The following is a 22708-nucleotide window of genomic DNA, read 5'->3' as shown; positions in this document are numbered from 1 at the left end:
GAAGTAAGCAGTGATCTGTAAGGTCATAGCTGATACATCGTAAGACTGCTTGAGGATGGATTCCTGCTGTCTGTCATTGGCATCCTTGAGTGAAGCTCCTCCCTCGACTGGTATGGTAGTGCGCTTTTTGGTGGCGCAGACCAGGGCGTCGACCTTGGGAAACCTCAGGAGTTCCTTCATCGCGGGGTTCATGGGGTAGATAGCTTCTAGGGCGACCTCCCTTAAAGGTGGCCTCTGGCGCGTCCCATTCCAGGTCGATCAGTTGTTGTACGGCCTGTAGTGTAGGGAAATGGTGCGAGGTCTGGCAGAGCCTGGCCAGGAAGGAGCTTGCCTTGGACTCTGCTGTGTTGTATGTGTCCGGGATGGCCAATGCCTTCAGACTCGTGGCTACGAGATCTGATAATTTGTCTTTTGGGAAGAAGCGCATCATGGTGAATACGGTTCCGTTCCTGGAGGGATTCGCCCTCTTCCAGAGGTTCTGATTCCTCCACTGAATCATGTGTGTCCCCGAGGGGGAGGTATTTGACCAGGGGAGGCTCATCTAATGGAGGCTGGGAGGGGCCTGGGAGGTTCTGGACCACTGGCGGGGATTGTGGTTGTGCCGCTGGTGGCCCTGTCTGTGCGTGGATGTAGGATTGCAGCTTCGCGAAGAATCCTGCCCAGGTGAAGTTGCCTGGGACCGCATTGGGTCTGATGGTGCTCCCCGAGGGCCCCCACTGTGGAGGGGCCAAGTCAGGAAGAGAGAGGTCCGTGGTAGTCCCGCTGGTAGATCTGGAGACCTCTATAGGCTGAGGGGGAGCTTGTCTCGGCTTCCCCCGAGCTTCTTCGCATAACAGGCACAGAACGGAGGTCACCTCGGGCTGTGCCTCTCCCAGGTGGCATGCCGGGCAGAGGACTGGGCCTTTAGCTTCTTGGACGGCGATGCCATGATTTGCGCGTGAATCCTGTACAGATGCGCGTGCCGGGAGGCCTGGTTACGTGTCCTGGGTGCGCCTACGTTGTGTGCATAGGAACGGAAGATGTGTGCGTGGCTGTGCGCGTGGGCCTAGTTGTGCGCTGTGCACCTGGCCCCGATGTGCGCATACCGCTTTGTGCCCAGCGTAGATGCGCACACCGCTATGCACACGGCTCGGTTGTGCGGACGATGCGGCGACCAGGGGGGAAAAGGCACCGGCGACCACGAGGTAAGATGGCGGTCCTCCAGGGAGTCTCCACATGGGATCGGGGTCTAGCCCGGACAGGGCTGCTCAACCCGAATGTACAGACGCTGGAGGGATGATCTGTGCGGCTGTCCAAGCCTCAGAGACCGGAGACTTCAAAAAAATTTTCTACCTTACCTTGTCTCGGCGTTTCCCGGTCCTCTGCCGGGAGGTCTCCGGCTGCGGGGGGAGAGGGAATTACCTTCACTGCCGTGCTCTGTTATGCACCCGCTGCCTCTCAGCGGCTCTCTTTTCAGGGGGCAAAGTCTAAGCCAGGTCGGCTACCGGACCGAGGCTGCCTCTCAGCCGCACTCTTTCCCAGGGGCTAAATCTACGCCGGGACAGAGGCTTACTTCTGAGGGATCTCTGAAATCACATCAGGAAATCTCGACTGGGGGAGGGACCCTTAGGTATCACGGCAGGAGAACGGGACTTGTTTTGGAGTTAAGTTTTTCTTTGTTTCTTCTTTAAATTTGGAGTTTAGTTTTCTAACACTGTGCAAGCGTGTGTGAAGTCCTGAACTGCTATGGAGACGGAAAAAACTGGGGATCAGAGCCTCGTGCATGGGTTTATGTAGTGCTGACGTCAGATTGAAATCTGACTCTGTCTCCAACTGCTATCAGGAGCACATTATACCCATTGGTCCTGAGTCCATTTGCTACACGCTAGGAAAGATGACAATTTTTCAAAGATTACCACTCTTAAATTAGACATAAAACCAGCATAAAGACAATAGACTTTAGTTTAATTCTTTTCTATCTAAGAGGACATATCAAGTAGGGTGGATTCAAAAGCTTTCAGCTGTTCATTAACTTGTGTGGCATCCTGCAAGGGGCCATTCTTTCACCCACTCTGACATTTACTGTTGTGTTCATAAGTTTACTACATACCCCTCGCAGAATTTATAAGATATGTTTTCTTAAAATGCTACACAAGTGATGAGATAAAACATTTGTTATTTTTAATATGTTTCAAATTAAACTATTATGCATCACAGAATAGCACAATCATTAAACAAACCATTGCAATAAGGGAAATAGTAAAATAGTCCTGTTTAAATGTTTGCATACCTGTAGTTCTTAATATTGTGCATTGCCCTCTTTTGCATCAATGAAGGCTTGAAGTCTTTAGTGATAGTTGTGAATGAGGCCCTTTATTTTCTCATGTGGTAAAGCATTCCTCTTAGCAAAAAGCCTCCAGATCCTGTAAATTTTTTGGTTGTCTAGCACAGTGGTTTTCAACCCTTTTTCTGTCAGGACACATCTGACAGATGGTTCTCACATTTGTTGCACACTGAACACATGACTATCATGGGGCTAAAAATAAACTTACACTCATGTCCATAGGATCCCATGACCCACAACAATAAGAATCTCGAACATCTACATCAAGCTCAGCAGCTTAATACAAGACAGGCCCATTGGTATTTGTTCTTTACTCGCTTCGATTTTGAATTACGGTATCGCCCAGCACTCAAGAATCAATGGGCAGATGCCTTCTCGCATTCTTTCCAGACTGAGGATGTCCCAGAACCTCCCTAACACATCATTGATCCTGCTAAGATACTTATGGCTACTACAGTACCCGTTCCACCAGGGAAGACTGTCGTTATTTCAAGATTCCATGCAAAGGTATTAAATGGGCCCACGACTCCTGTGTTGCAGGTCACCCTGGACGGGCATGAAACCTTATATTGTTTCAATGAAACCAGTGGTGGCCTCAGATGAAGCAAAATGTCATGGCCTTTGTTGATTTGTGTCCCACATGTACACAGCAAAAATGTGCTGCATGGCCGAGCCTCGGGACTGTTACATACATTGCCAGCCATCAGGGAACCCTGGGATCCACTTGTCCACAGATTTTATCATGGACCTCCCCGTCTCAAATGATGACACCATGATTTGGGTGGTGACTGATCGGTTCTCAAAGATGGCACACTTCATTCCATTACTGGGCCTTCCTTCTGCACCAGAATTAGCTTGTCGCTTCACCCTCCATGTAGTTCGCTTGGATGGCCTACTTTAACAGATACTATCAGATAGAGGAGTTCAATTCACCGCCAGATACTGGCAATCTGTTCGCAAGAAGTATGGTATCGCCTTCGACTACACTACAGCCTATCACCCACAAGGCAATGGATAAACAGAGTTCCAACTGTACTCTCAAGACCTTCCTCTACTCCTACATCAATGAGTGCCAGGATAACTGGGTCCCTCTCCTACCCTGGACTTAATTCTCTCATAACACTGCAATGCAGCCACCAGCTCCACACCTTTTCAGTTGGTCTTTGGGAAACAGCCTCTGCCTCCTCTATTACTGCCAGTGATAGTCCCATCTCCAATGGCTTAACTCTCCATCCAGGAATTGCACGAACCATGGGAACGGAATAATCATTTGACTTGAGAAAGCTGTTGCCTGAGCCAAGAAAAAAGAGAAGATGCCCATAGAAGATTGGCCCCTCATTTTAAAGTAGGAGAGAAAGTCTGGCTTAGTACTGGGCCTACAACTCCCATCTATTTGTGCCTGGCACCATGTTATTATTGAATCTTTCTATGTGCTCAGCAACTAGGCCCTGTCACACATCAATTAAGATTACCACCCATGCTGAAGATCCACAGCGTATGTGTGTGTCACTGCTCAAGCCAGTAATACTCTTTTGGCCGTCGAGAGTACCGCCAGTGCCATAAGATGTGGTCTCTGATGAAAATGCCATATATGAAGTCCAGGAGGTTTTGGATTCTTGCCGCAGAGGCAGAAAAATTGAATATTTAATGTCATGGAAGAACTATGGCCCAAAAGAAAATTCTTTGAGCCAGCCTTCAACATCTCGGACTGCAATTTCTTAAGAAAATTTCATCTACGGTACCCCAAGAAACACAGAGCCTCTGGGAGGGGGCATAAGAGGGGGGTACTGCTATGTTTAGTGTTCTGCAGGCTGCTTCTGTGGAATGCCACACTCATTCTCTTGGTCAGGCCACTGGCCCCCTACATACCCGAGACCCTCCTGCTCGTCCCACAGCAGAATGAAGCACTCCAATGTGGCAAAATACGGTCCAACCTCCACATGGCAGGATGCAACTGACCAAACCACCGGCGCTTCCCCTTAGGCACACATACACCTGACACTGCCTGAATTAAAGGGTCTGCTGTGGGAAAAGCCCTGTGGCACCCTGGATGACATCAGACACTGAGGCCTATAAAAGGCCCTTGCTGGCTATGCTTCAATGTCTCAGCAATAGGTTCACCTACTCCAGAGCAAGTTGCTCCAGCATCCTTCAGTTCCAGCCCTGTCTTCAGTCTTCATCTCCTGCCCCTTGCCTGATCTTGGATATGCTTGAGCGCTGCCTGCCTTTGATCACTGCCCAGAACTTGGACTTGCTTAACCTCCTCCTGCCTATGACCCAAGCTATCTAAGGACCACAACTTCTGCCATCAGGAGAAACCTCACCTAAGACTTGCTGGCCCAGCACCCAAAGGCTCAACCTGAGGGTAAAGAGTGCATAGGTAAAGGTCCCACCGGCTCTCTACTTCACCTGGATCCGCTTACTGACACTGGGAACCTGCAGGGACGCTAATCCTGCCTCGGCCCAAGGGTCCACAGACTTAATACAAACTATACAAATTAACATAAGAATAAATAAAATGGAGCAACAATCACAGCATTGGCAATATCATTAAAATCAAAAGGAAGAAAAAACTAATAAGCTAAAAATAAAAATAAGTTCCTGTATTAAATTAACTCATGAAAATCTTGATTTAAAAAAGGTTTTACAGCCTTTCTGAATTTTAAATAATTTGTTTCCATAAGAATATCATTAGGCAGAGAGTTCCACATAGAATCATAGAAGGAGGTGGAACATTAAGAAAACTGATCTGAGAGGAGTGAATGGCGCATATGGGAGAATAGGGAAATAGTTTTGATATACATAATAGCAAACCAGATCTAAGAGCATAAAATGGACAACTTTGAATCTGATTCTAACAATGAGCATAACTGGCAGATATAACAGATAAAAAAACATCTTGTAACTATAGTGGAAATATACATAGTCATTGTGTGTATATTTTGCTTCACCTGTCTGAATCGATCAATAAATGCCAAGTTTGTCCTCATAGTCATGCTTTGTTTCATCAGTTAATACAACCCACAATGAGGAGATCATCCACTATTGACTCAATACTGCTAAGCCCTTCTAACAGTTTGTGATGCTTCTGCTGATAAAATTCTGGTGCTATTGTTCTTGAAAAGTTAAAGTGGTTGCCAATAGAACAACTAATTCATGCATGACAATTTTCAGACTTTTAAGTCTGCCCTCTTGTTCATGGTTTAATGCATTACTTAAAATATATAAACCTTCTCGTGAGTTGCCCGTTTCTCTGTTACACGAGAGTTTGCTTTCTCAGTTGCTGCACCAACACTCTGGAATTCTTTACCTTTTGAACTTCAGCTAGAAGACTCCCTCAAAAGATTAAGACTTTCTTTAAAAGGTATTTGTTAAAGCAAACTTTCTATTAATGCACCTGCAAGATTTTCTTTATGAAAACCTTATCTGCCGTTTAAATTTATGTTTATGGTTTTATTTATATGATTTTTATTTATTTGTGGTTTAATTTTATGTTTTTTATGTTTTTAATTTGTATGTTTATCTTATCCATTTTTATGAATGTGTAATTTGGAAAATCGCTTAGGCCTATTTTGTGTTAAGCGATTAATACATTTTAATAAAATGAACAAACAAACAAAAATGAGATCCATATATTAGTTTGAGCCATTGTTTCTCTGCCCCAGGGAGCCTAGAATATTGCCATGAAACTGCTTTTCTCATCTAACTTGCATTGCAGGAATGTATCCTGCGCATCAACAAGCGTAAACACATGAGCCTTAGGCAGTTTATGTAAAACATCTTCAAATGTTTACATGATGTAATGAGATGATCTCAGTGCTAGGTTAGAAACCTTGGATCAGAACAGTTAGTCAACAGTGCATGGTTCAGAGAGAGGTATCTTCAAAGGATACTAATGAAATAGGAGGCTTAGGGCATCCCAACAGATTCCAATAAAGGAAAAGTAGTCCATTTGCCTATAAGTAAAGAATCACTAGAGCTAAAGGATTCCAAATTAGCCCTATTAACTAAAAAGCAGGTTGTTAATACAACAGTTTGAAAGGCCCTGTTGGTTAGGAGAAATGCCATGGCTAAAGTTGTGTCTAACAGAATATCTGTAAATTCCAGTTACAGCCATCAGAATGGGTAGGCAGTTTAAGGGCCTCATTTTCCAAGGAGTTACCGCGTGTGATAATTCCGCAAACCGCGCTAACAGCAGTTAATGCGATTTGCGAATGCAAATTTTTAATTTCGTATTCAGGGGGCGGAGTTGGGGCGGAGAAAATGTAAAGTAGGGGGGATTTATCGTGTGCCGCAAAACAGCCACACTGTTAGCGCGGCTCCTAACGCGGCCAATAACTACACCTCTTTCATTTGCGTAACGTTGTGCGCTACAGGCCGGTAAAGGGAGAGAGAGAGAGAGAGAAAGACTTGTCATAGTGGCTCCTCCCTAGACAGATATTTGTATCCCTATGGGAGGTGCACCTAGTAACTCAAGGTGAGGTTTAAGTATTAGTGTAGGAGGTTAGGGGCCACTTTCACATTCAACGTGAGACGTACGAACAGAACAGTGGTCTCTTGTGAAGATTTGATGACCTACGGAGTGAGGAAACTCACCCAAAGATGAGATTTGTGCAATGTTCTCTCCACCTAGCTTGTTGTTACTCAGGTAGAGAGTCCATCAAGCTAGGTTGAGAGAACATTGCACAAATCTCATCTTTGGGTGAGTTTCCTCACTCTGTAGGTCATCAAATCTTCACAAGAGACCACTGCTCTGTTCGTACATTGAATGTGAAAGTGGCCCCTAACCCCCTACACTAATATGTAAACCTCACCTCGAGTTACTAGATGGGCCTCCCATAGGGATACAAATACCTGTCTAGGGAGGAGGCACTATGACAGGGCTCCCCCTCCCCCTCCCTCTCTCTATCCCCGAGCCTGCATCATACTGAAACAGGCCTGTCGGAGACATCGTGAACTGCGATATACTGGCAATGTAGCCCAAATTGGGCTAATAGCGCAACTTGCGATAACAGCCTTTCGCATAGCTGATAGTGCAATTTGCAATACACATGCTTATTAGCATAAGCTACACCCCTTTTTGGTATCGCATGCGATACCAATGCGATATTGGAAAATGAGGCCCTAAGATGCTGTGTTCAGATCACAGACTTTTCTGGAGGTGTGGATTCAAATTCCACGTCTGAGCTCCAGCCTCAATGTATTGCTGAGACAATGGGGCACAGAAGAGGGCTTTAGTTTTGTTAGGAACTCAGCAACATTTTGGGGAAGGGGGAACCCTTTGGAGGGAGATGTCTTCGAAGGATACTCAAGAAACAGGGGAGCTGGAGCATCCCAATAGTAAGGTTCTAGTAAAAGCAAAAGTAGCCAATGTACCTATAAGTACAGACTGAATTAAAAGATTCCAAATTATCCTTGTTAATTGCTAGGAAAACTGAATATACAAATTAAAGGCACACCTTAAAATGTCTGTATGCTAATGCCAGAAGTCTAAAAAGTGAGATAGATGGGTGTAGTACTGAATGGAGAGGTAGACATAATTGACAACTCAGAAACCTGGTGGGAGGAGGACAAAGGAAAACTGGTTCTTACCTGCTAATTTCGTTCCTGTAGTTACCACGGATCAGTCCAGACTGCTGGGTTTTGCCTCCCTTCCAGCAGATGGAGACAGAGAAAAACTTGTAGAGCACCCCCCTCTTAGCCCGGTGTGCTACCTGCATTATCTCCTCAGTATAAACAGTATCAAAGCATAAAAAACAACAAGAAATTGCATATTAAAAAACTGCAGATCAAGCAAAAGACAAAACAGGGAACTGTTGAACTGGCTAAAGAAAAAGCCAAAAAACAAAATAAGAATAAACATGTAGCCGCCTTCTGTTTTCTTCAGCAAAATACCACCACTAGAGCAGACTCTGAAGAAGAAAAAAAGTGATAAACCTCCTCAAAGGGAGGGAATCTGGACTGATCCGTGGAACTACAGGAACGAAAATTAGCAGGTAAGAACCAATTTTCCTTTCCCTGTATGTACCCAGATTGGTCCAGACTGCTGGGATGTACCAAAGCTTCCCTACGCAGGATGGGACATTGAGAGTCCCGCTCAAATAACACTCCTGCCAAAGCTGTTGACATCCAGAGCATGGACATCCAAACGATAGTGATGAGCAAAAGTGTGTAATGTCTTCCAGGTCACCACCCTCCAGATTTCTTGCAGCGGAGAGCAAACTGACACTCAGCATGACGCAGCATGAGATCGCAACGAGTGCGCCTTCAAACCCCTCAGGTATCGGCCAGCCACGACAAATGTAAGCAGAAGAAATAGCCTCTTTTAACCATTGGGCAATAGTTGCCTTGGATGCTTGGTGCCCTTTTTTTTAGCGCTATGCCACAAGACGAATAGATGATCCGAAACCCGGAAGAATTTGTGCCTCCGATATTGCAACAGAACCCTTCTGACAACCAAACGCTTCAACTTCCTAGCATGCTCTGAGTTGATGTGAGAAAAAAGCCGGAAGCTCAACAGACTGATTCAAATGGAAGGATGAGACCACCTTTGGCAAAAAAGATGGGACTGTCCGAAGAGAGACCCCCCGAATCAGAATTTGCAAAAAAAGGCTCCCTGCCAAGAAAGGGTTTGAAGCTCAGACAACCCTGCGAGCTGAACAAATAACCACCAGAAACAGAGTCTTCAGTGTGAGGGTTCTTTAATGTAGCCTGCTACGGGGTTCCAAAGGGGCTTCACACAAGACCCTAAACACCAAATAAGGCTCCAGGAGGGACACACAGGACAGACAGGAGGATTCAAATGCTTCGCCCCTCGAACGAAGTGGACGACATCTGGATGCAATGCCAGAGTCCTACCCATGAACCTTGCCTAGGAGACACCCAAGGCTGCAACTTGGACCTGTAGGGAATTAAAGGACAACCCTTTGGTTAAACTTTTTTGAAAGAATGCCAGAATCTGTGCCATGGAGGATCGGCGGGGAAGAATGCCCTGCTCTGTACACCATAACGCAAAACCTTCCATACCCTAACATAAGTCATTGAGGTAGAGGGCTTTTGCGCTTGCAGAAGAGTAATAATCATTGTCCTCCTGATAACCTCTCTTTATCAATTGCCTCCTTTCAAAAGCCAGGCCGCTAGACAAAAGCAATCCGCCTGAATGAAAAATATAGGACCTTGACGCAGTAAATTCGGAAGATGACCTAACCTCAAGGGACCATCCATGGCGAGATTGAGTGCTGAGGCCACTCCGGAGCCACCAGGATCACTTTCCCTGGGTGGACCTCTATCCGGCGAAGAATCTTGCAGGCCAGAGGCCATGGAAGAAAAGCATAAAGGAGTACCATGGTTGGCCACAGAAGTACCAACTCGTCGACCCCCTTCTGCTGCGTATTCCCTTCTGCGACTTGCCTTGGCATTCCTTTGAGTTGCCATCAAATCCGGAAGGGAAGACCCCCATCTGCGAGCGACGAGGTCCACTGCCTCGTTGGAGAGTTCCCACTCTCTGGGATCGATCTTTTGCTGACTCAGATAATCCGCTTTGTACCTTGTCAGTGCCCATAACGTGCGATGCCGCCAGAAGGGCGAGATGCCTCTCCGCCCAGTCCATGAGTTTGCTCCGCTTCGGCGGCAACTGACTGACTCTTGGTTCTGCTCTGACGGTTGATTGTAGGCCCACCGTCGTCGTATTGTCGGATAAGACTCGGACAGCCCAGTTGCGCACCAGCGGTAGAAAGAGCTGTAGCGCCAAACGAACTGCTGTTTCCAGGCGAATGATGGACCAGCTCGCCTCCGATAACGACCATGGTCTTTGGACTGCTCGTGACTGACAGACTGCTCCCCAACCGGAGAGACTGGCATCCGTGGTCACAATCACCCACTGAGGAACCTTGAGGTCCACCCCGCGACCCAAGTGCTCCGGAAGTAGCCACCAGCCAAGACTGGATCTAGCGGACACTGTGAACGGTAATGGGACCTGAAACTCTTCCGACTTCAGATTCCAACGGGAAAGAAGCGCTTTCTGTAATGGTCTCATATGAGCAAATGCCCAAGGGACTATATCCAGAGTGGAGGCCATGGAAACGAGGACCTGCAAATAGTCCGAGACCTTGGGGAGAGGAAGCGAAGACACTGGACTTGCTGCATCAATTTGGAGATCTGGTCCGCCAGGAGGAACACTTTCCCCCACGCGGGTGTCGAACCTGGCCCCCAAGAGGTCCAGTACCTCAGACGGGAGAAGGTTGCTCTTGGTCTGATTGACAACCCATCCTAGAGATTCCAGGAGACTCACAACCCTGGTGACCACTGCCTCGCAAATGGCTCTCGACTTCACTCGGATTAACCAGTCGTCCAGATACAGTTGAACCAGCACACCCTCCCTCCGACGAGCTGCTGCACAACCACCATTTACAACTCGGTGAACGTACGAGGTGTTGTCGCCAGGCCAAACGGCAGGGCCCAAAATTGGAAATGTCTGCTGAGGATCATGAACCGAAGGAACTTGGGATGATCCTTGTGAATGGCTATGTGTAAATATGCTTCCATCAAGTCCAGGGAAGCCAGGAACTCGCCATTGCAGACCGCCGCAATGACTGAACGCAGGGTCTCCATCTGGAAATGCAGAACCTGGAGGGCTCTGTTCACCTTCTTCAGGTCTAGGATCGGCCGCAAGGACCCCTCCTTTTTTGGAATGATGAAATAGATGGAGTAACGCTCCATTGACCACTCCGTCCGGGGGACAGGGACTATGGCCCCCCAGACAAATCAGCTGGTCGAGGGTCTGTATCACAAGCTGTTCTTTCATGCGAGATCCACAAGGGGAGCCTAGAAAAAGGTCTCGGAGAGGCCAAGCAATTCCAACTCGTAGCCATGTTTATGACACTTAGAAGAGACTGGTCCGAGGTTATCCTGAACCATTCCTCATAGAAATCGGACAGCCGTCCTCCCACCCAGGGAACCGAGGAATAGGCTGACCGCATTTATTTATTTATTTATTTATTTATTTAATTAAAGTCTCTTCTATACCGATAGCCGTTCGCACATCGTATCGGTTCACAAAAAACAAAAACTTTTGGGCGGAGCCCTTACAAGTAACCAAAGAATACAATTAACAGGAAGAGTGGATAATACTGAAAAGGCATAACATAACATAGCATCTCATTGAGTGGACCTGGATCCCAGCGGCGCAGAACTGGCACCATCACGAGTGGGTCTCCCGCCCCGAAAGGAATGAGACTAGGCTTGCGACCTGCCCGCCGACTGCCTCTGACCCGAAACCAGCGCCCTACTCTGCCGGAACTTCCGCTGAACCCGAAAATGAAAGTGGGCCGGCGAGAAGCCTCTGGAAGGTTTAGGCTTGTCTTCCGGAAGCCTGTGAACCTTGTTCTCACCCAGCGACTTGATCAACTGCTCCAAGTCCTCACCAAAGAGAAACTTCCCCTTAAAGGGCAAAGTACTCAATTGGGCCTTGGAAGAGACATCGGCCGACCAGTTGCGTAGCCACAGGAGTCTTCTGGCTGAGACTGCCGATGCCATGGTCCTGGAGGAAGTACGCAGTAGGTCATATAAGGCATCCGGCCCCATATGCTACCGCCGCCGCCTCCAAGCACTCTGGCCTGAGCGGATTCCTGAGGCGGGAGGTCCTGTGAAGTTAACTGCTGAACCCAGCGAAGGCTCGCCTGGAGCATAAAGCTATTGCACATGGCGGATACCCAGAGCCGAGATCTCAAAAATTCTTTTTAGAAGAACTTCAAGCTTCCTATCTTGGAGGTCCTTGAGGGCCGCCGCTCCTGCCACTGGGATTGTGGTTCGCTTCGTGACCACCGACTCGGAAGCATCCACCTTGGGAAACCTCAGGAGCTCCAAGGTCTCTTCAGTTAATGGATAAAGCTTGTCCATTACCCGTCCCACTCTGAGGCCTGCCTCCGGTACATCCCATTCCCGAGTCATCAACTACTGAAGCATGGGATGAAAAGGGAAAGTCTTGGACGGGGCCCTGCAGCCCCGCCAGGACCGGATCCACTGAATCCTGGGGGAGGATTTCTTGAGGAAGCTCCACACCAAACTCTGACAAGACCCATGGAATGAGCGGGTCCAATTCCTCCCTGTGAAACAGGCGAACCACTTTAGGATCATTGCCCTCCAAATGTGACGCCTTGCCCAGGTCACATTTGCCCAGGGGCGGAGGGACTGATAAAACATCCGCAGGACCAGTGCCAGCGGCGGCCGGTATGGGGGTCCCATCCCTGGAAGAGCCCCGAATCTTCTTGACCCGAGAGATCCCTTTGACTCCTGACATTTAGGAACTTTACTAGGGGGCCCTTCAGATCACCTCTGCATAGAAACTCTGGGTAGCAAGAAATGCTATTTATTTATTTATTTAACATTTTTATATACCGGGATTCATACAAGATATTGCATATCGTCTCGGTTTACACTGAAACTGAACACAAGCATGAGAGCATGCTAATTACATAGAACATAAAATGCTGATAGAACGCTGATAACATAGAATGCTAAATGTGCATTAAAAGCACAAGTCCAAGGAAAAATAGTCAGGACTGCCCCCCCAACCCCCAGCAGGGGATCAGGCTCGACATCGAAACATCCTGGGACTGATCCTGCAGGTCCTCAGGGCTGCCGGGGACGAGTAAAAGATTGGGCGGGAGATCCCCTCCCCCTGACGTTCTTGACCGCGCATTTGCAACTGTTTCCAAAATGGCTGCCGTTCCTGCGCTCAGTGGGAATGGGTCAGTCTGACTGCCCTGACTGGCTGGACACTTAAGAGCTCCGCGGGACTTAGGCTGCCAATCAGAGGTGCCTTCCCCGCCGGGCAGGCACTTAACACAGAGTGGGAGAGCCATGAAGCGGACTCCCCGCAGGCCACATAGCGTGCTGGACGCAGCATGGGGGGGGGGGGGGCGAGAAAACAGAGAAAAAACGTGCGCCCTTGCAGACTGAGCGATCCCACAGGAAAACGCCACTGCTCTATCAATTTTAACCTGCCCTGAACCCCCCCAGGCTTGACTGATCGCTGCTGCTTCCCTCTTCTGAGAAAAAAAAACGCAGCAGCCACCACAGCAGGAACCCAAAAGAAGGCTAACAGGCTGCTTCTCGAAACTCCTGGGTTGTTTTTTTTTTTGTGATCAGACTGGGACTGAGGGGGAGGGACCGGACTACCGGTATCCCCCCTGGTGCCTTACCGCCCAGGAGCCCCGCAGGGTCACCAACCCCAGCTCCTCACACCTACGACCAGGGGGGATGGCCCCACCGGGACTTACCTACCCCCTGGGAGGTCCTCCTGTTGTCTTGTTTGATCCTGAATTTAAGAATAGTCTTTTCTTTTCTTTTTTTTTTTTTTTTAAGTGAGATTTGCCAACACTTCAAAAAAAGGTGAAGACTGCAGGTTTTGCACTACCTCCATCTGCTGGAGACAGAGAAATACCGGGGAGATGCAGTAGCACACCAGGCTAAGAGTGGGCGCTCTACAAGTTTTTCTCTGTCTCCATCTGGTGGAAGGGAGGCAAAACCCAGCAATCTGGACTGATCCGGGTACGTACAGGGAACCAATGGGATAGAGCTACACAAGAGTACAAATTATATCACAGTAATAGAGTGGATCAACTTAGGGGTGCAGTGCATTATGTTAGGGGTGGCATTGAGTTCAACAGAATAAAGATCCTGCAGGAAACTAATGCACAGTAGAATCTTTATGGGTGGAAATGCCATGTGTTGAGAAACAATATAGCAATAGGGGTATATTACTTTCCACCTAGCCAAAATGAATAGATGGATGATGAAATGCTAACAGAAGTTAGAAAAGCTAATCAATTTGGCAGCACAGTAATAATGGGAGATTTCAATGACCAGAAAACTTACTGAGTAAATGTCACATCAGGTCTTGCTAGGGAGGTAACATTTCTACATTAAATAAATGACAGCTTCATGCAGCAGCTGGTCTGGGAACCAATGAGAAGAGATATTTTAGACCTAATTCTCAGTGGAACACAGGATTTGGTGCAAGAGGTAACGGTATAGGGGCTGCTCGGCAGCAGTGAGCATAACGCGATCAATTTTGATTTAATGACTGGAGGAAGGATATTAAGTAAATCTACTGCTCTAGCATTTAACTTTCAAAAGGGACACTATGATAAAATGAGGAAAATAGAAAAAAAAACAAAAAGGTGCAACTACAAAACAGTTTACATCAGGCATGGACATTGTTTAAAATCACCATCTTGGAAGCCCAGAACAGATGTATTCTACACTTTTAAAAGGGTGGAAGGAAGGCCAAATGACTGCCAGCAAGGTTAAAGGGTGAGGTGAGAAAGGCTATTTTATCCTTAAGAACTTATTTCCAAAATTGGAAAAAGGATCCATCTAAAGAAAACACGAAAAAGCATAAGCATTTGCAAGTTAGACATAAAACACTGATAAGGCAGGTAAAAAGAAAAATTTGAAACAAAGCTGGCCATAGAGGCAAAATCTCATAATAAAAACACTTTTAAATCTACCCAAGATATCGCGTGATGAATAGGGAAGGCTAAATGCTTGCCTTGCTATGGGTGCTGCCCAGCCCTATCCCTCTACATTGGACCTTTTTAGACAAAGACATCTGGCAATATAAGCTGAGAAAATATTTCTTATTAATTTTTTCATCTGCAATAAGACCACCAGAGCCACCAAAAAAAGAAAGAAAGGGAGGCCTAGTCAACAGAAGATGGTGACATGGGTTGAGACTCAGTTCCTCTGAACCCTGCTATGAATGCGGAACTAACAGTGGTGGTAGTAAGGGTCTTGGATGCTACATTTGAGAAAATGTATGATAAACTAGAAAAAATGATGACTGTTGCAACCTTTAATCACTGAATCTCAGAGCTGGTGCAGTATCTCTTGGATGATCAGCAAAATTATACAGAGCCTTTGATATAGCTGCAATCTACAGTGCAAAAATGAAGGAGAAAAGGTCCCATCGAAATAACAGACTTGTTGTCATGTCTGAATCTCTCTTGGAGGCTTAACTTCAGGGATTCCTGGAAGCCTAGATACTGCACATCACATCGAGGAATGAGACATTCCATCGTTGAAGCAGTCTCGCCTTGTTGAGACAAGGGGAAGATATTTCTTAGTTGACGCTCCAATACTGTGGAGCTTTTTCCCTGAACAGTTGCATATCAGACTGCACAAAAACATTAAAGAGTCTATTGAAAACCTATCTATTTAGGAAGGCTTATTTCTAACGGGCTGCTTGAGTTGCACTTTTTTCCAGCATAAGTGTATTGTAGTTTTATGTTTTATTTTATTGAACATATAAGTTGGATATTCTATATATTCTGTTGTACATAACCAATAAAGAAAGATAAAGCTACCTATATACTTTACAACATAACATTCTGCTGCACACAACTATATACACAATGTTTTTATTTTGCTACTCATTGGAAATTATATGCAAATTTTTTTTAAACTATCCAATTACATTTTATATTTATACATATTCACCTCTCATTATTTAAAAAATGTTATGTTAAAATCTAAAGCTTAGATTCTGTCTTAGCATAAAACAGTATGCAAAAATAAAACATAATACATACCACATAATCAAGCAATTCTTTGTTGCTAGTAAAATCAGTAGAAGTGGGGTCCGATTCATTTTGTTCCTACAATTCAGAAAAAGGAATAAAAGAACATGGTTGAAATTGGATAACACTGTCTTTTGGTATATACTTTTCATACATGTGACACATGGTATATCATATATAAAAACATAAGAAATTGCCATGCTGGGTCAGACCAAGGGTCCATCAAGCCCAGCATCCTGTTTCCAACAGAGGCCAAACCAGGCCACAAGAACCTGGCAATTACCCAAACACTAAGAAGATCCCATGCTACTGATGCAGTGGCTATTTCCTAAGTAAACTTGATTAATAGCAGTTAATGGACTTCACCTCCAAGAACTTATCCAAACCTTTTTTGAACCCAGCTACACTAACTGCACTAACCACATCCTCTGGCAACAAATTCCAGAGCTTTATTGTGCGTTGTGTGAAAAAGCATTTTCTCTGATTAGTCTTAAATGTGCTACTTGCTAACTTCATGGAATGCCCCCAGTTCTTCTATTATTTGAAAGTGTAAATAACCAATTCACATCTACTCATTCAAGACCTCTCTCATATCCCCCTCAGCCATCTCTTCTCCAAGCTGAACAGCCCTAACCTCTTCAGCCTTTCCTCATAGGGGAGCTGTTACATCCCCTTTATCATTTTGGTTGCCCTTCTCTGTACCTTCTCCATTGCAACTATATCTTTTTTGAGATGCGGCGACCAGAATTGCACACAGAATTCAAGGTGCGGTCTCACCATGGAGCGATATAGAAGCATTATGACATTTTCCGTTTTATTAACCATTCCTTTCCTAATAATTCCTAACATTCTGTTTGCTTTTTTGACTGCTGCAGCACACTGAGCCGACGATTTTAAAGTATTATCCACTATGATGCCTAGATCTTTTTCCTGGGTGGTAGCTCCTAATATGGAACCCAACATCGTGTAATTACAGCATGGGTTATTTTTCCCTATATGCAACACCTTGCACTTGTCCACATTAAATTTAATCTGCCATTTGGATGCACAATCTTCTATTCTTGCAAGGTCCTCCTGTAATATATCACAATCTGCTTGTGATTTAACTACTCTGAATAATTTTGTATCATCTGCAAATTTGATAACCTCACTCGTCATATTCCTTTCCAGATCATTTATATATATATTGAAAAGCACCGGTCCAAGTACAGATCCCTGAGGCACTCCACTGTTTACCCTCTTCTACTGAGAAAATTGACCATTTAATCCTACTCTCTGTTTCCTGTCTTTTAACCAGTTTGTAATCCACGAAAGGACATCGCCTCCTATCCCATGACTTTTTAGTTTTCTTAGAAGCCTCTCATGAGGGACTTTGTCAAACGCCTTCTGAAAAGCCAAATACTGGTTCACCTTTATCCACATGTTTATTAACTCCTTCAAATAAATGAAGCAAATTTGTTAGGCAAGACTTCCCCTTGGGTAAATCCATGTTGACTGTGTTCCATGAAACCATGTCTTTCTATATGCTCTACGATTTTGATCTTGAGAATAGTTTCCACTATTTTACCCGGCACTGAAGTCAGGCTCACTGGTCTATAGTTACCCGGATCGCCCCTGGAGCCTTTTTTAAATATTGGGGTTACATTGGCCACCTCCAGTCTTCAGGAACAATGGATGATTTTAATGATAGGTTACAAATTTTAACTAACAGACAGAAATTTCATTTTTTAGTTCCTTCAGTAGCCTAGGATGCATACCATCTGGTCCAGGTGATTTGCTAATCTTTAGTTTGTCAATCTGGCCTACTACATCTTCCAGGTTCACAGTGATTTCGTTCAGTTCGCCTGACTTATCACCCCTGAAAACCATCTCTGGAACTGATATCTCCCCAACATCCTCATTAGTAAACAGGGAAGCAAAGAATTAATTTAGTCTTTCTGCAATAGCCTTATCTTCCCTAAGAGCCCCTTTAACCCCTTGGTCATCTAATGGTCCAACCGACTCCCTCACAGGTTTCTTGCTTCGGATATATTTTAAAATGTTTTTATTATGAGTTTTTGCCTCTATGGCCAACTTCATTTCAAATTCTCTCTTCGCCCAAAGGATTACAAAAGACTTGCTATTTGTATTATTATTTAATATTTGCTGCACTGAGTATAAATTAGGATGATCAAATTTACTATGGGCTAGATATATACAAAATTAGGATTTAAAACAATTTCCAACATAATAAAACAAAACTGCATACCTTGGAAAAGTCACAAATCCTCTTATGTGGTGTTTTGGTGCACACACAGCTTTCGGACTACCTAGAGGAACACAAAATCCTATACCCCTCCCAGTACGGCTTCCGTAAGTCATCTAGTACCGAAACCCTCCTCATCTCTCTAACAGACCTCATTCTCATGGGCCTAGACAAAGGGATTTCATTCCTGCTTGACCTCTTAGAAATCTCGGCGGCATTTGACACCGTGAACCATAACATTCTTCTAAATCGTCTTGCAGACATTGGATTATCCGGATACGCCCTCAAATGGTTCAACTCCTTCCTCAATAACAGAAGCTTCAAGATCACAACCAATAATAAAAATCTCCTAATTTCAAATCCACTTTAGGCGTACCCCAAGGCTCTTCTCTATCCCCTACCCGCTTCAATATCTACTTACTGCCCCTCTGCCAGCTACTCACAAACCTTAACCTAATTCACTACCTTTACGCAGACGACGTTCAGATATTGATCCCTATAAAAGAATCCCTTCCAAAAACGCTCTTTTACTGGGAAGACTGCCTTAAGTCGTTCAACCGCCTACTCACCAGCCTTAACTTGGTACTCAATGCAACCAAAACAGAAATCCTTCTTATCTCTCCCGACCACTCAACCAGCCCTGATCAGACTGCGTCAAACCCTCAGACCACTCAAGTTAGAGATCTAGGAGTCATCCTCGATAACCATTTGAACCTAAAGAAATTAATCAACAATGTTACGAAGGACTGTTTCTACAAGCTTCAAGTTCTGAAAAGACTCAAACCCCTTCTTCATCTCCAGGACTTCAGAACTGTCCTCCAGTCAACACTGTTCTCCAAAACGGACTATTGCAACACTCTCCTCTTAGGGCTCCCGATCTCTGCCACCAAACCTCTACAGATGCTCCAGACCTCAGCAGCCAGGATTAGTTAATCCCTTAGTTCTATGTAAACCAGTCTGATATGAAGCTTGTCATGAAGTTCGGTATAGAAAATGTTAAATAAATAAAATAAAAACTTCATTTTCCTGTGGATGAATCTATATAATGCTGGCAACAGAGGCAGAGAGGAATCACCTCAACCATACCCACTAAGCTTATGTTGCAGAGGAGGAAGTATATTAATTAAAACATGTACTTTTCAAAAATGTATAAATTTATTCAGTCTAACTAAAATTTATTTTTTTTAACTTTTATTAAAATTAAATTTTATTAAAATTTTATTAAAAAATTTTTAAAATTTGATATATCTTGCAATAGTGAATCATGCTATTCAGATATAGGTCTGTTGATCTTAACATAGTAAAATAGTAATGATGGCAGTAAAAGACCATCTGGTCTACCCAATCTGCCCATCAAGTTTAAGTTTTTTATGGCCGTAATTGCTGCTCCATGCAGGTTACAGGTTATCCCTATGTTTCTGTTAAGGTAGTAACTGTTGCTTCATGCAGGTTTCCCCCAAGACTTATGTTAAGGGTAGTAATATTAATAATAAAAAATAAGCAATTATCAAACCCATAACAAAATAACTGCTGGCAACATTTTTACAGGGTGAGCAACCTTCTTGATATTTCAGACAATGCTGTTTGAACATGTTTTGCTTTTGGACTTGGCCACAGAAACAGTCCTGCGCTTTTTCCCTAATGTTTGTGTATCAGTACCTCGGACCATAAAAGTCAGGGCTCAGAATTGGCTTCTTCTGAATCCAATTCCCCTCCTCCCCCCATACCATGAAATGGAGAACGAAGTTGCAGTTGTGTCAAAATCATGTAAGCTAATTGATTAATTAATTAATCTCCATGGCTTCCGTTAGGGGTAGAAGCTGCCGCTCCTTGCAGGTTACACCATGCCCTCTTTTCTTAATTTCATCTCCAACCTTTAGTGATCCACAATGTTTATCCCATGTCTTTTTGAATTCATTTACTGATGTCATCTTTACCACACTTCTTCCGGCAGGGAATTCCAGGCATCCACCAACTTCTCCATGAAGAAATATGTCCTGATTTTGGCTCTGAGTCTCCCCCCCCCAATACCCGGAGTATCATATTATGATCCCTAGTTCTACTGTTTGCTTTTCAATGGAAAAGTTTTGAGAACCGTGCACCATTAAAACCTTTCAGGTATATGAAGGTCTGTATCAGGTCTCCCCTGCACCATCTCTCTTCCAGGGTATACATATTCAGATCCTTCAGCCTCTCCTGAAAAATCTTCCAATACAGACCACACAGCATTTTGGTCACTCTTCTCTGGACTGCCTTCATTCTGTCTCTATCCATTTTGTGATACGGTCTCCAGAACTGAACACAGTACTCCAGGTGAGGCCTCACCAAGGACCTATACAAGGGCAATATCGCCTCCTTTTTCTTATTGGTTATTCCTCTCTCTAGCAGCCCAGTATTCTTCTGGCTTTACCTATCGCCTTGTCAAATGGCTTCACCATCTTCGGATTACCAGACACCATCATCCCAAGATCCCTCTCCCAGTCTGTGCAAATTAGACTTTTACCCCCACTTCCTTCACACACAGTTCTTTTGGATTATCATACCCCACATGCTTGACTCTACATTTCTTGGCACTATATCCTAGTTGCAGAGTCTTCGACCACTCTTCAAGCATTTTTCATTCTCTCTAGTCCTTCAGGCGTGTCCACTCTGTTGTAGATCTTAATATAATGCGCAAACAGACAAACTTTACCTTCTAGCCCTTCCGCAATGTCACTCAAAAAAGATATTGAAAGAACTGGTCCCAAACCAGATGCCTGTGGTACTCCATTTAACACCATTATCTCTTCAGAGTAGGCTCCATTTACTATTACATGCTGTCTCCTGTCAACCAGTTTGCAGTCCACTCCATCATCATGACATCAAGTCCCAAGCTTCTCATTTTATTCACGAGTCTCCTATGCGGGACTGAATGGAAAGCTTTGCTGAAATCCAAGTAAATCACATGTCACATGCTTCCTTGATCAAATTCTCTAGTCACTCAATCAAAAAAGTCAATTCAATGGCCTTGTCCACTTTCAGTTTTCCTAGCTCTTCCCATAAATTCTCTTCTGTAAATGGATTTTCATCTACCCCATCTCCATCTATTGTTTTCTCAACCAGCAATGGTCCTTTTCCAGGGTTTTCTTTAGTGAGTACCAAACTGAAGTATAGGTTTCATATTTCTGCCATTTCTTTATCTTTCTCCATACATTACTCAATTTTTCTATACCATTTTGCGCTTCCCTTCTTTCTCTGATATATCTGAAAAATGTTTTGTCATTTCACTTTACTTCTTTGGCAATCTTTACTTCTGCTTGACCTTTTACTTTCCTGATTTCTTTGTCTCCATCAGCTTCACTAGGTATTCTTCCTTGTGTTCCTCTTTTTGAGATCCTTTATACTTCTTGAATGCTGTTCTTTTTATTTTTTCCAGCCACCTACTTTGAGACCTATATCAGTTTCTTTTTTTCTCTTACTTTTGTTTATTTTCTAACACAGATTTGTTGTCTTTATAATAGCTCCTTTTAGTTTGTCCCACCTCACCCATTTTCTCCCAGTCCTAGTTCTTCCTCCAGAAAATCCCCATTTTTAAAAATTCTATATTTTTTAATTTCAAGCCTCAGGTCTTTGTGTGACTTCTCTGAATCTTATTTGTGATATAAAATCATACCGTTTAATGATCACTAATGCTCAGGTGGTCACCTACATGGACATTAGAGACATTATCCCCATTCGTTAAGATCAAATCACTTAGTTAAATTAGCCGCTAAATTAGCTTTCCATGCTAATTAATTGTTTTTTGCTATTTCGCATTAATTTTAGAAGCGTTATGTTAATCTAATTCTTTTCTTTCAATTGTCCTGAATTGTACTCCCTGTTCACTGTAATTTTCTTTCTGTTAATTATGGTTTCCCCTGGTTTTGCTGTAAACCGGTACGATAAGACTTTGTCTTGAGCATCGGTATTTTAAAAGAATTTAAATAAAATAAATAAATTTGTGAGGACTAGGTTGAGTATCACACCATCCCTCGAGGGTTCCATTACTATTTGTTTGAGCAGAGCCTATTGAAAGGCATCCAGTACCTGTCTACTTCTTGTATGTTCTGCAGAAGAGATACTCCAATCTGTAGTCGACAGATTAAAATCTCCAACAAGCAACACTTCTCCCTTCCTTCCCATATTTGGGAAGTCTTCAACCCAACTATGTCTCTGTCCAGCTCTTCTGTCTAAATTGGAGGCCTGTAAACCACATCAATGTAAATGAAAGCACTATCTTCTTTCTTTAGGACAGCCAATAATGCTTCTTCCCTAACTGACGACCCTTGCATTTCAGTTGCTTGGATATTGTTTTTGATATAACGAGCTACTCCTCCCCCCCTTTCCTGTCCTCTCTGTCCTTCCTTAAGTTATAGCCTGGAATGGCCGTATCCCAGTCATGAGACTTAGTGAACCATTTCTCCGTAACAGCAATGATGTCTAAGTCTGCTCTTCCTAGCACCTTTTTGCTTTTCTGAGCTGATTGATTTTATTTTCTCCTCTCACTTCCCTGTTAGGGTACGCTAGGAGAGTGGTCCCATT

At 44.3% G+C, this 22708-nt stretch overlaps 1 protein-coding gene across 8 annotated transcripts in view; it reads right to left on the bottom strand.

Moving 5' to 3' along the window:
* Positions 1–22708, bottom strand: part of LOC115084722 — a 664924-nt gene that overhangs the window by 210564 nt on the left and 431652 nt on the right. For all 8 annotated transcript variants that reach the window (XM_029589949.1, XM_029589957.1, XM_029589951.1 and 5 more), the window contains one exon: positions 15916–15981. In XM_029589949.1, coding sequence (XP_029445809.1) covers positions 15916–15981 — 66 coding nt within the window. The remainder of the gene's footprint in view (positions 1–15915; positions 15982–22708) is intronic.

Source organism: Rhinatrema bivittatum, chromosome 2 (assembly GCF_901001135.1).
Source record: "Rhinatrema bivittatum chromosome 2, aRhiBiv1.1, whole genome shotgun sequence".
Taxonomy (NCBI): Eukaryota; Metazoa; Chordata; class Amphibia; order Gymnophiona; family Rhinatrematidae; genus Rhinatrema; species Rhinatrema bivittatum.
This window is presented reverse-complemented; position numbering and strand designations above follow the sequence as displayed.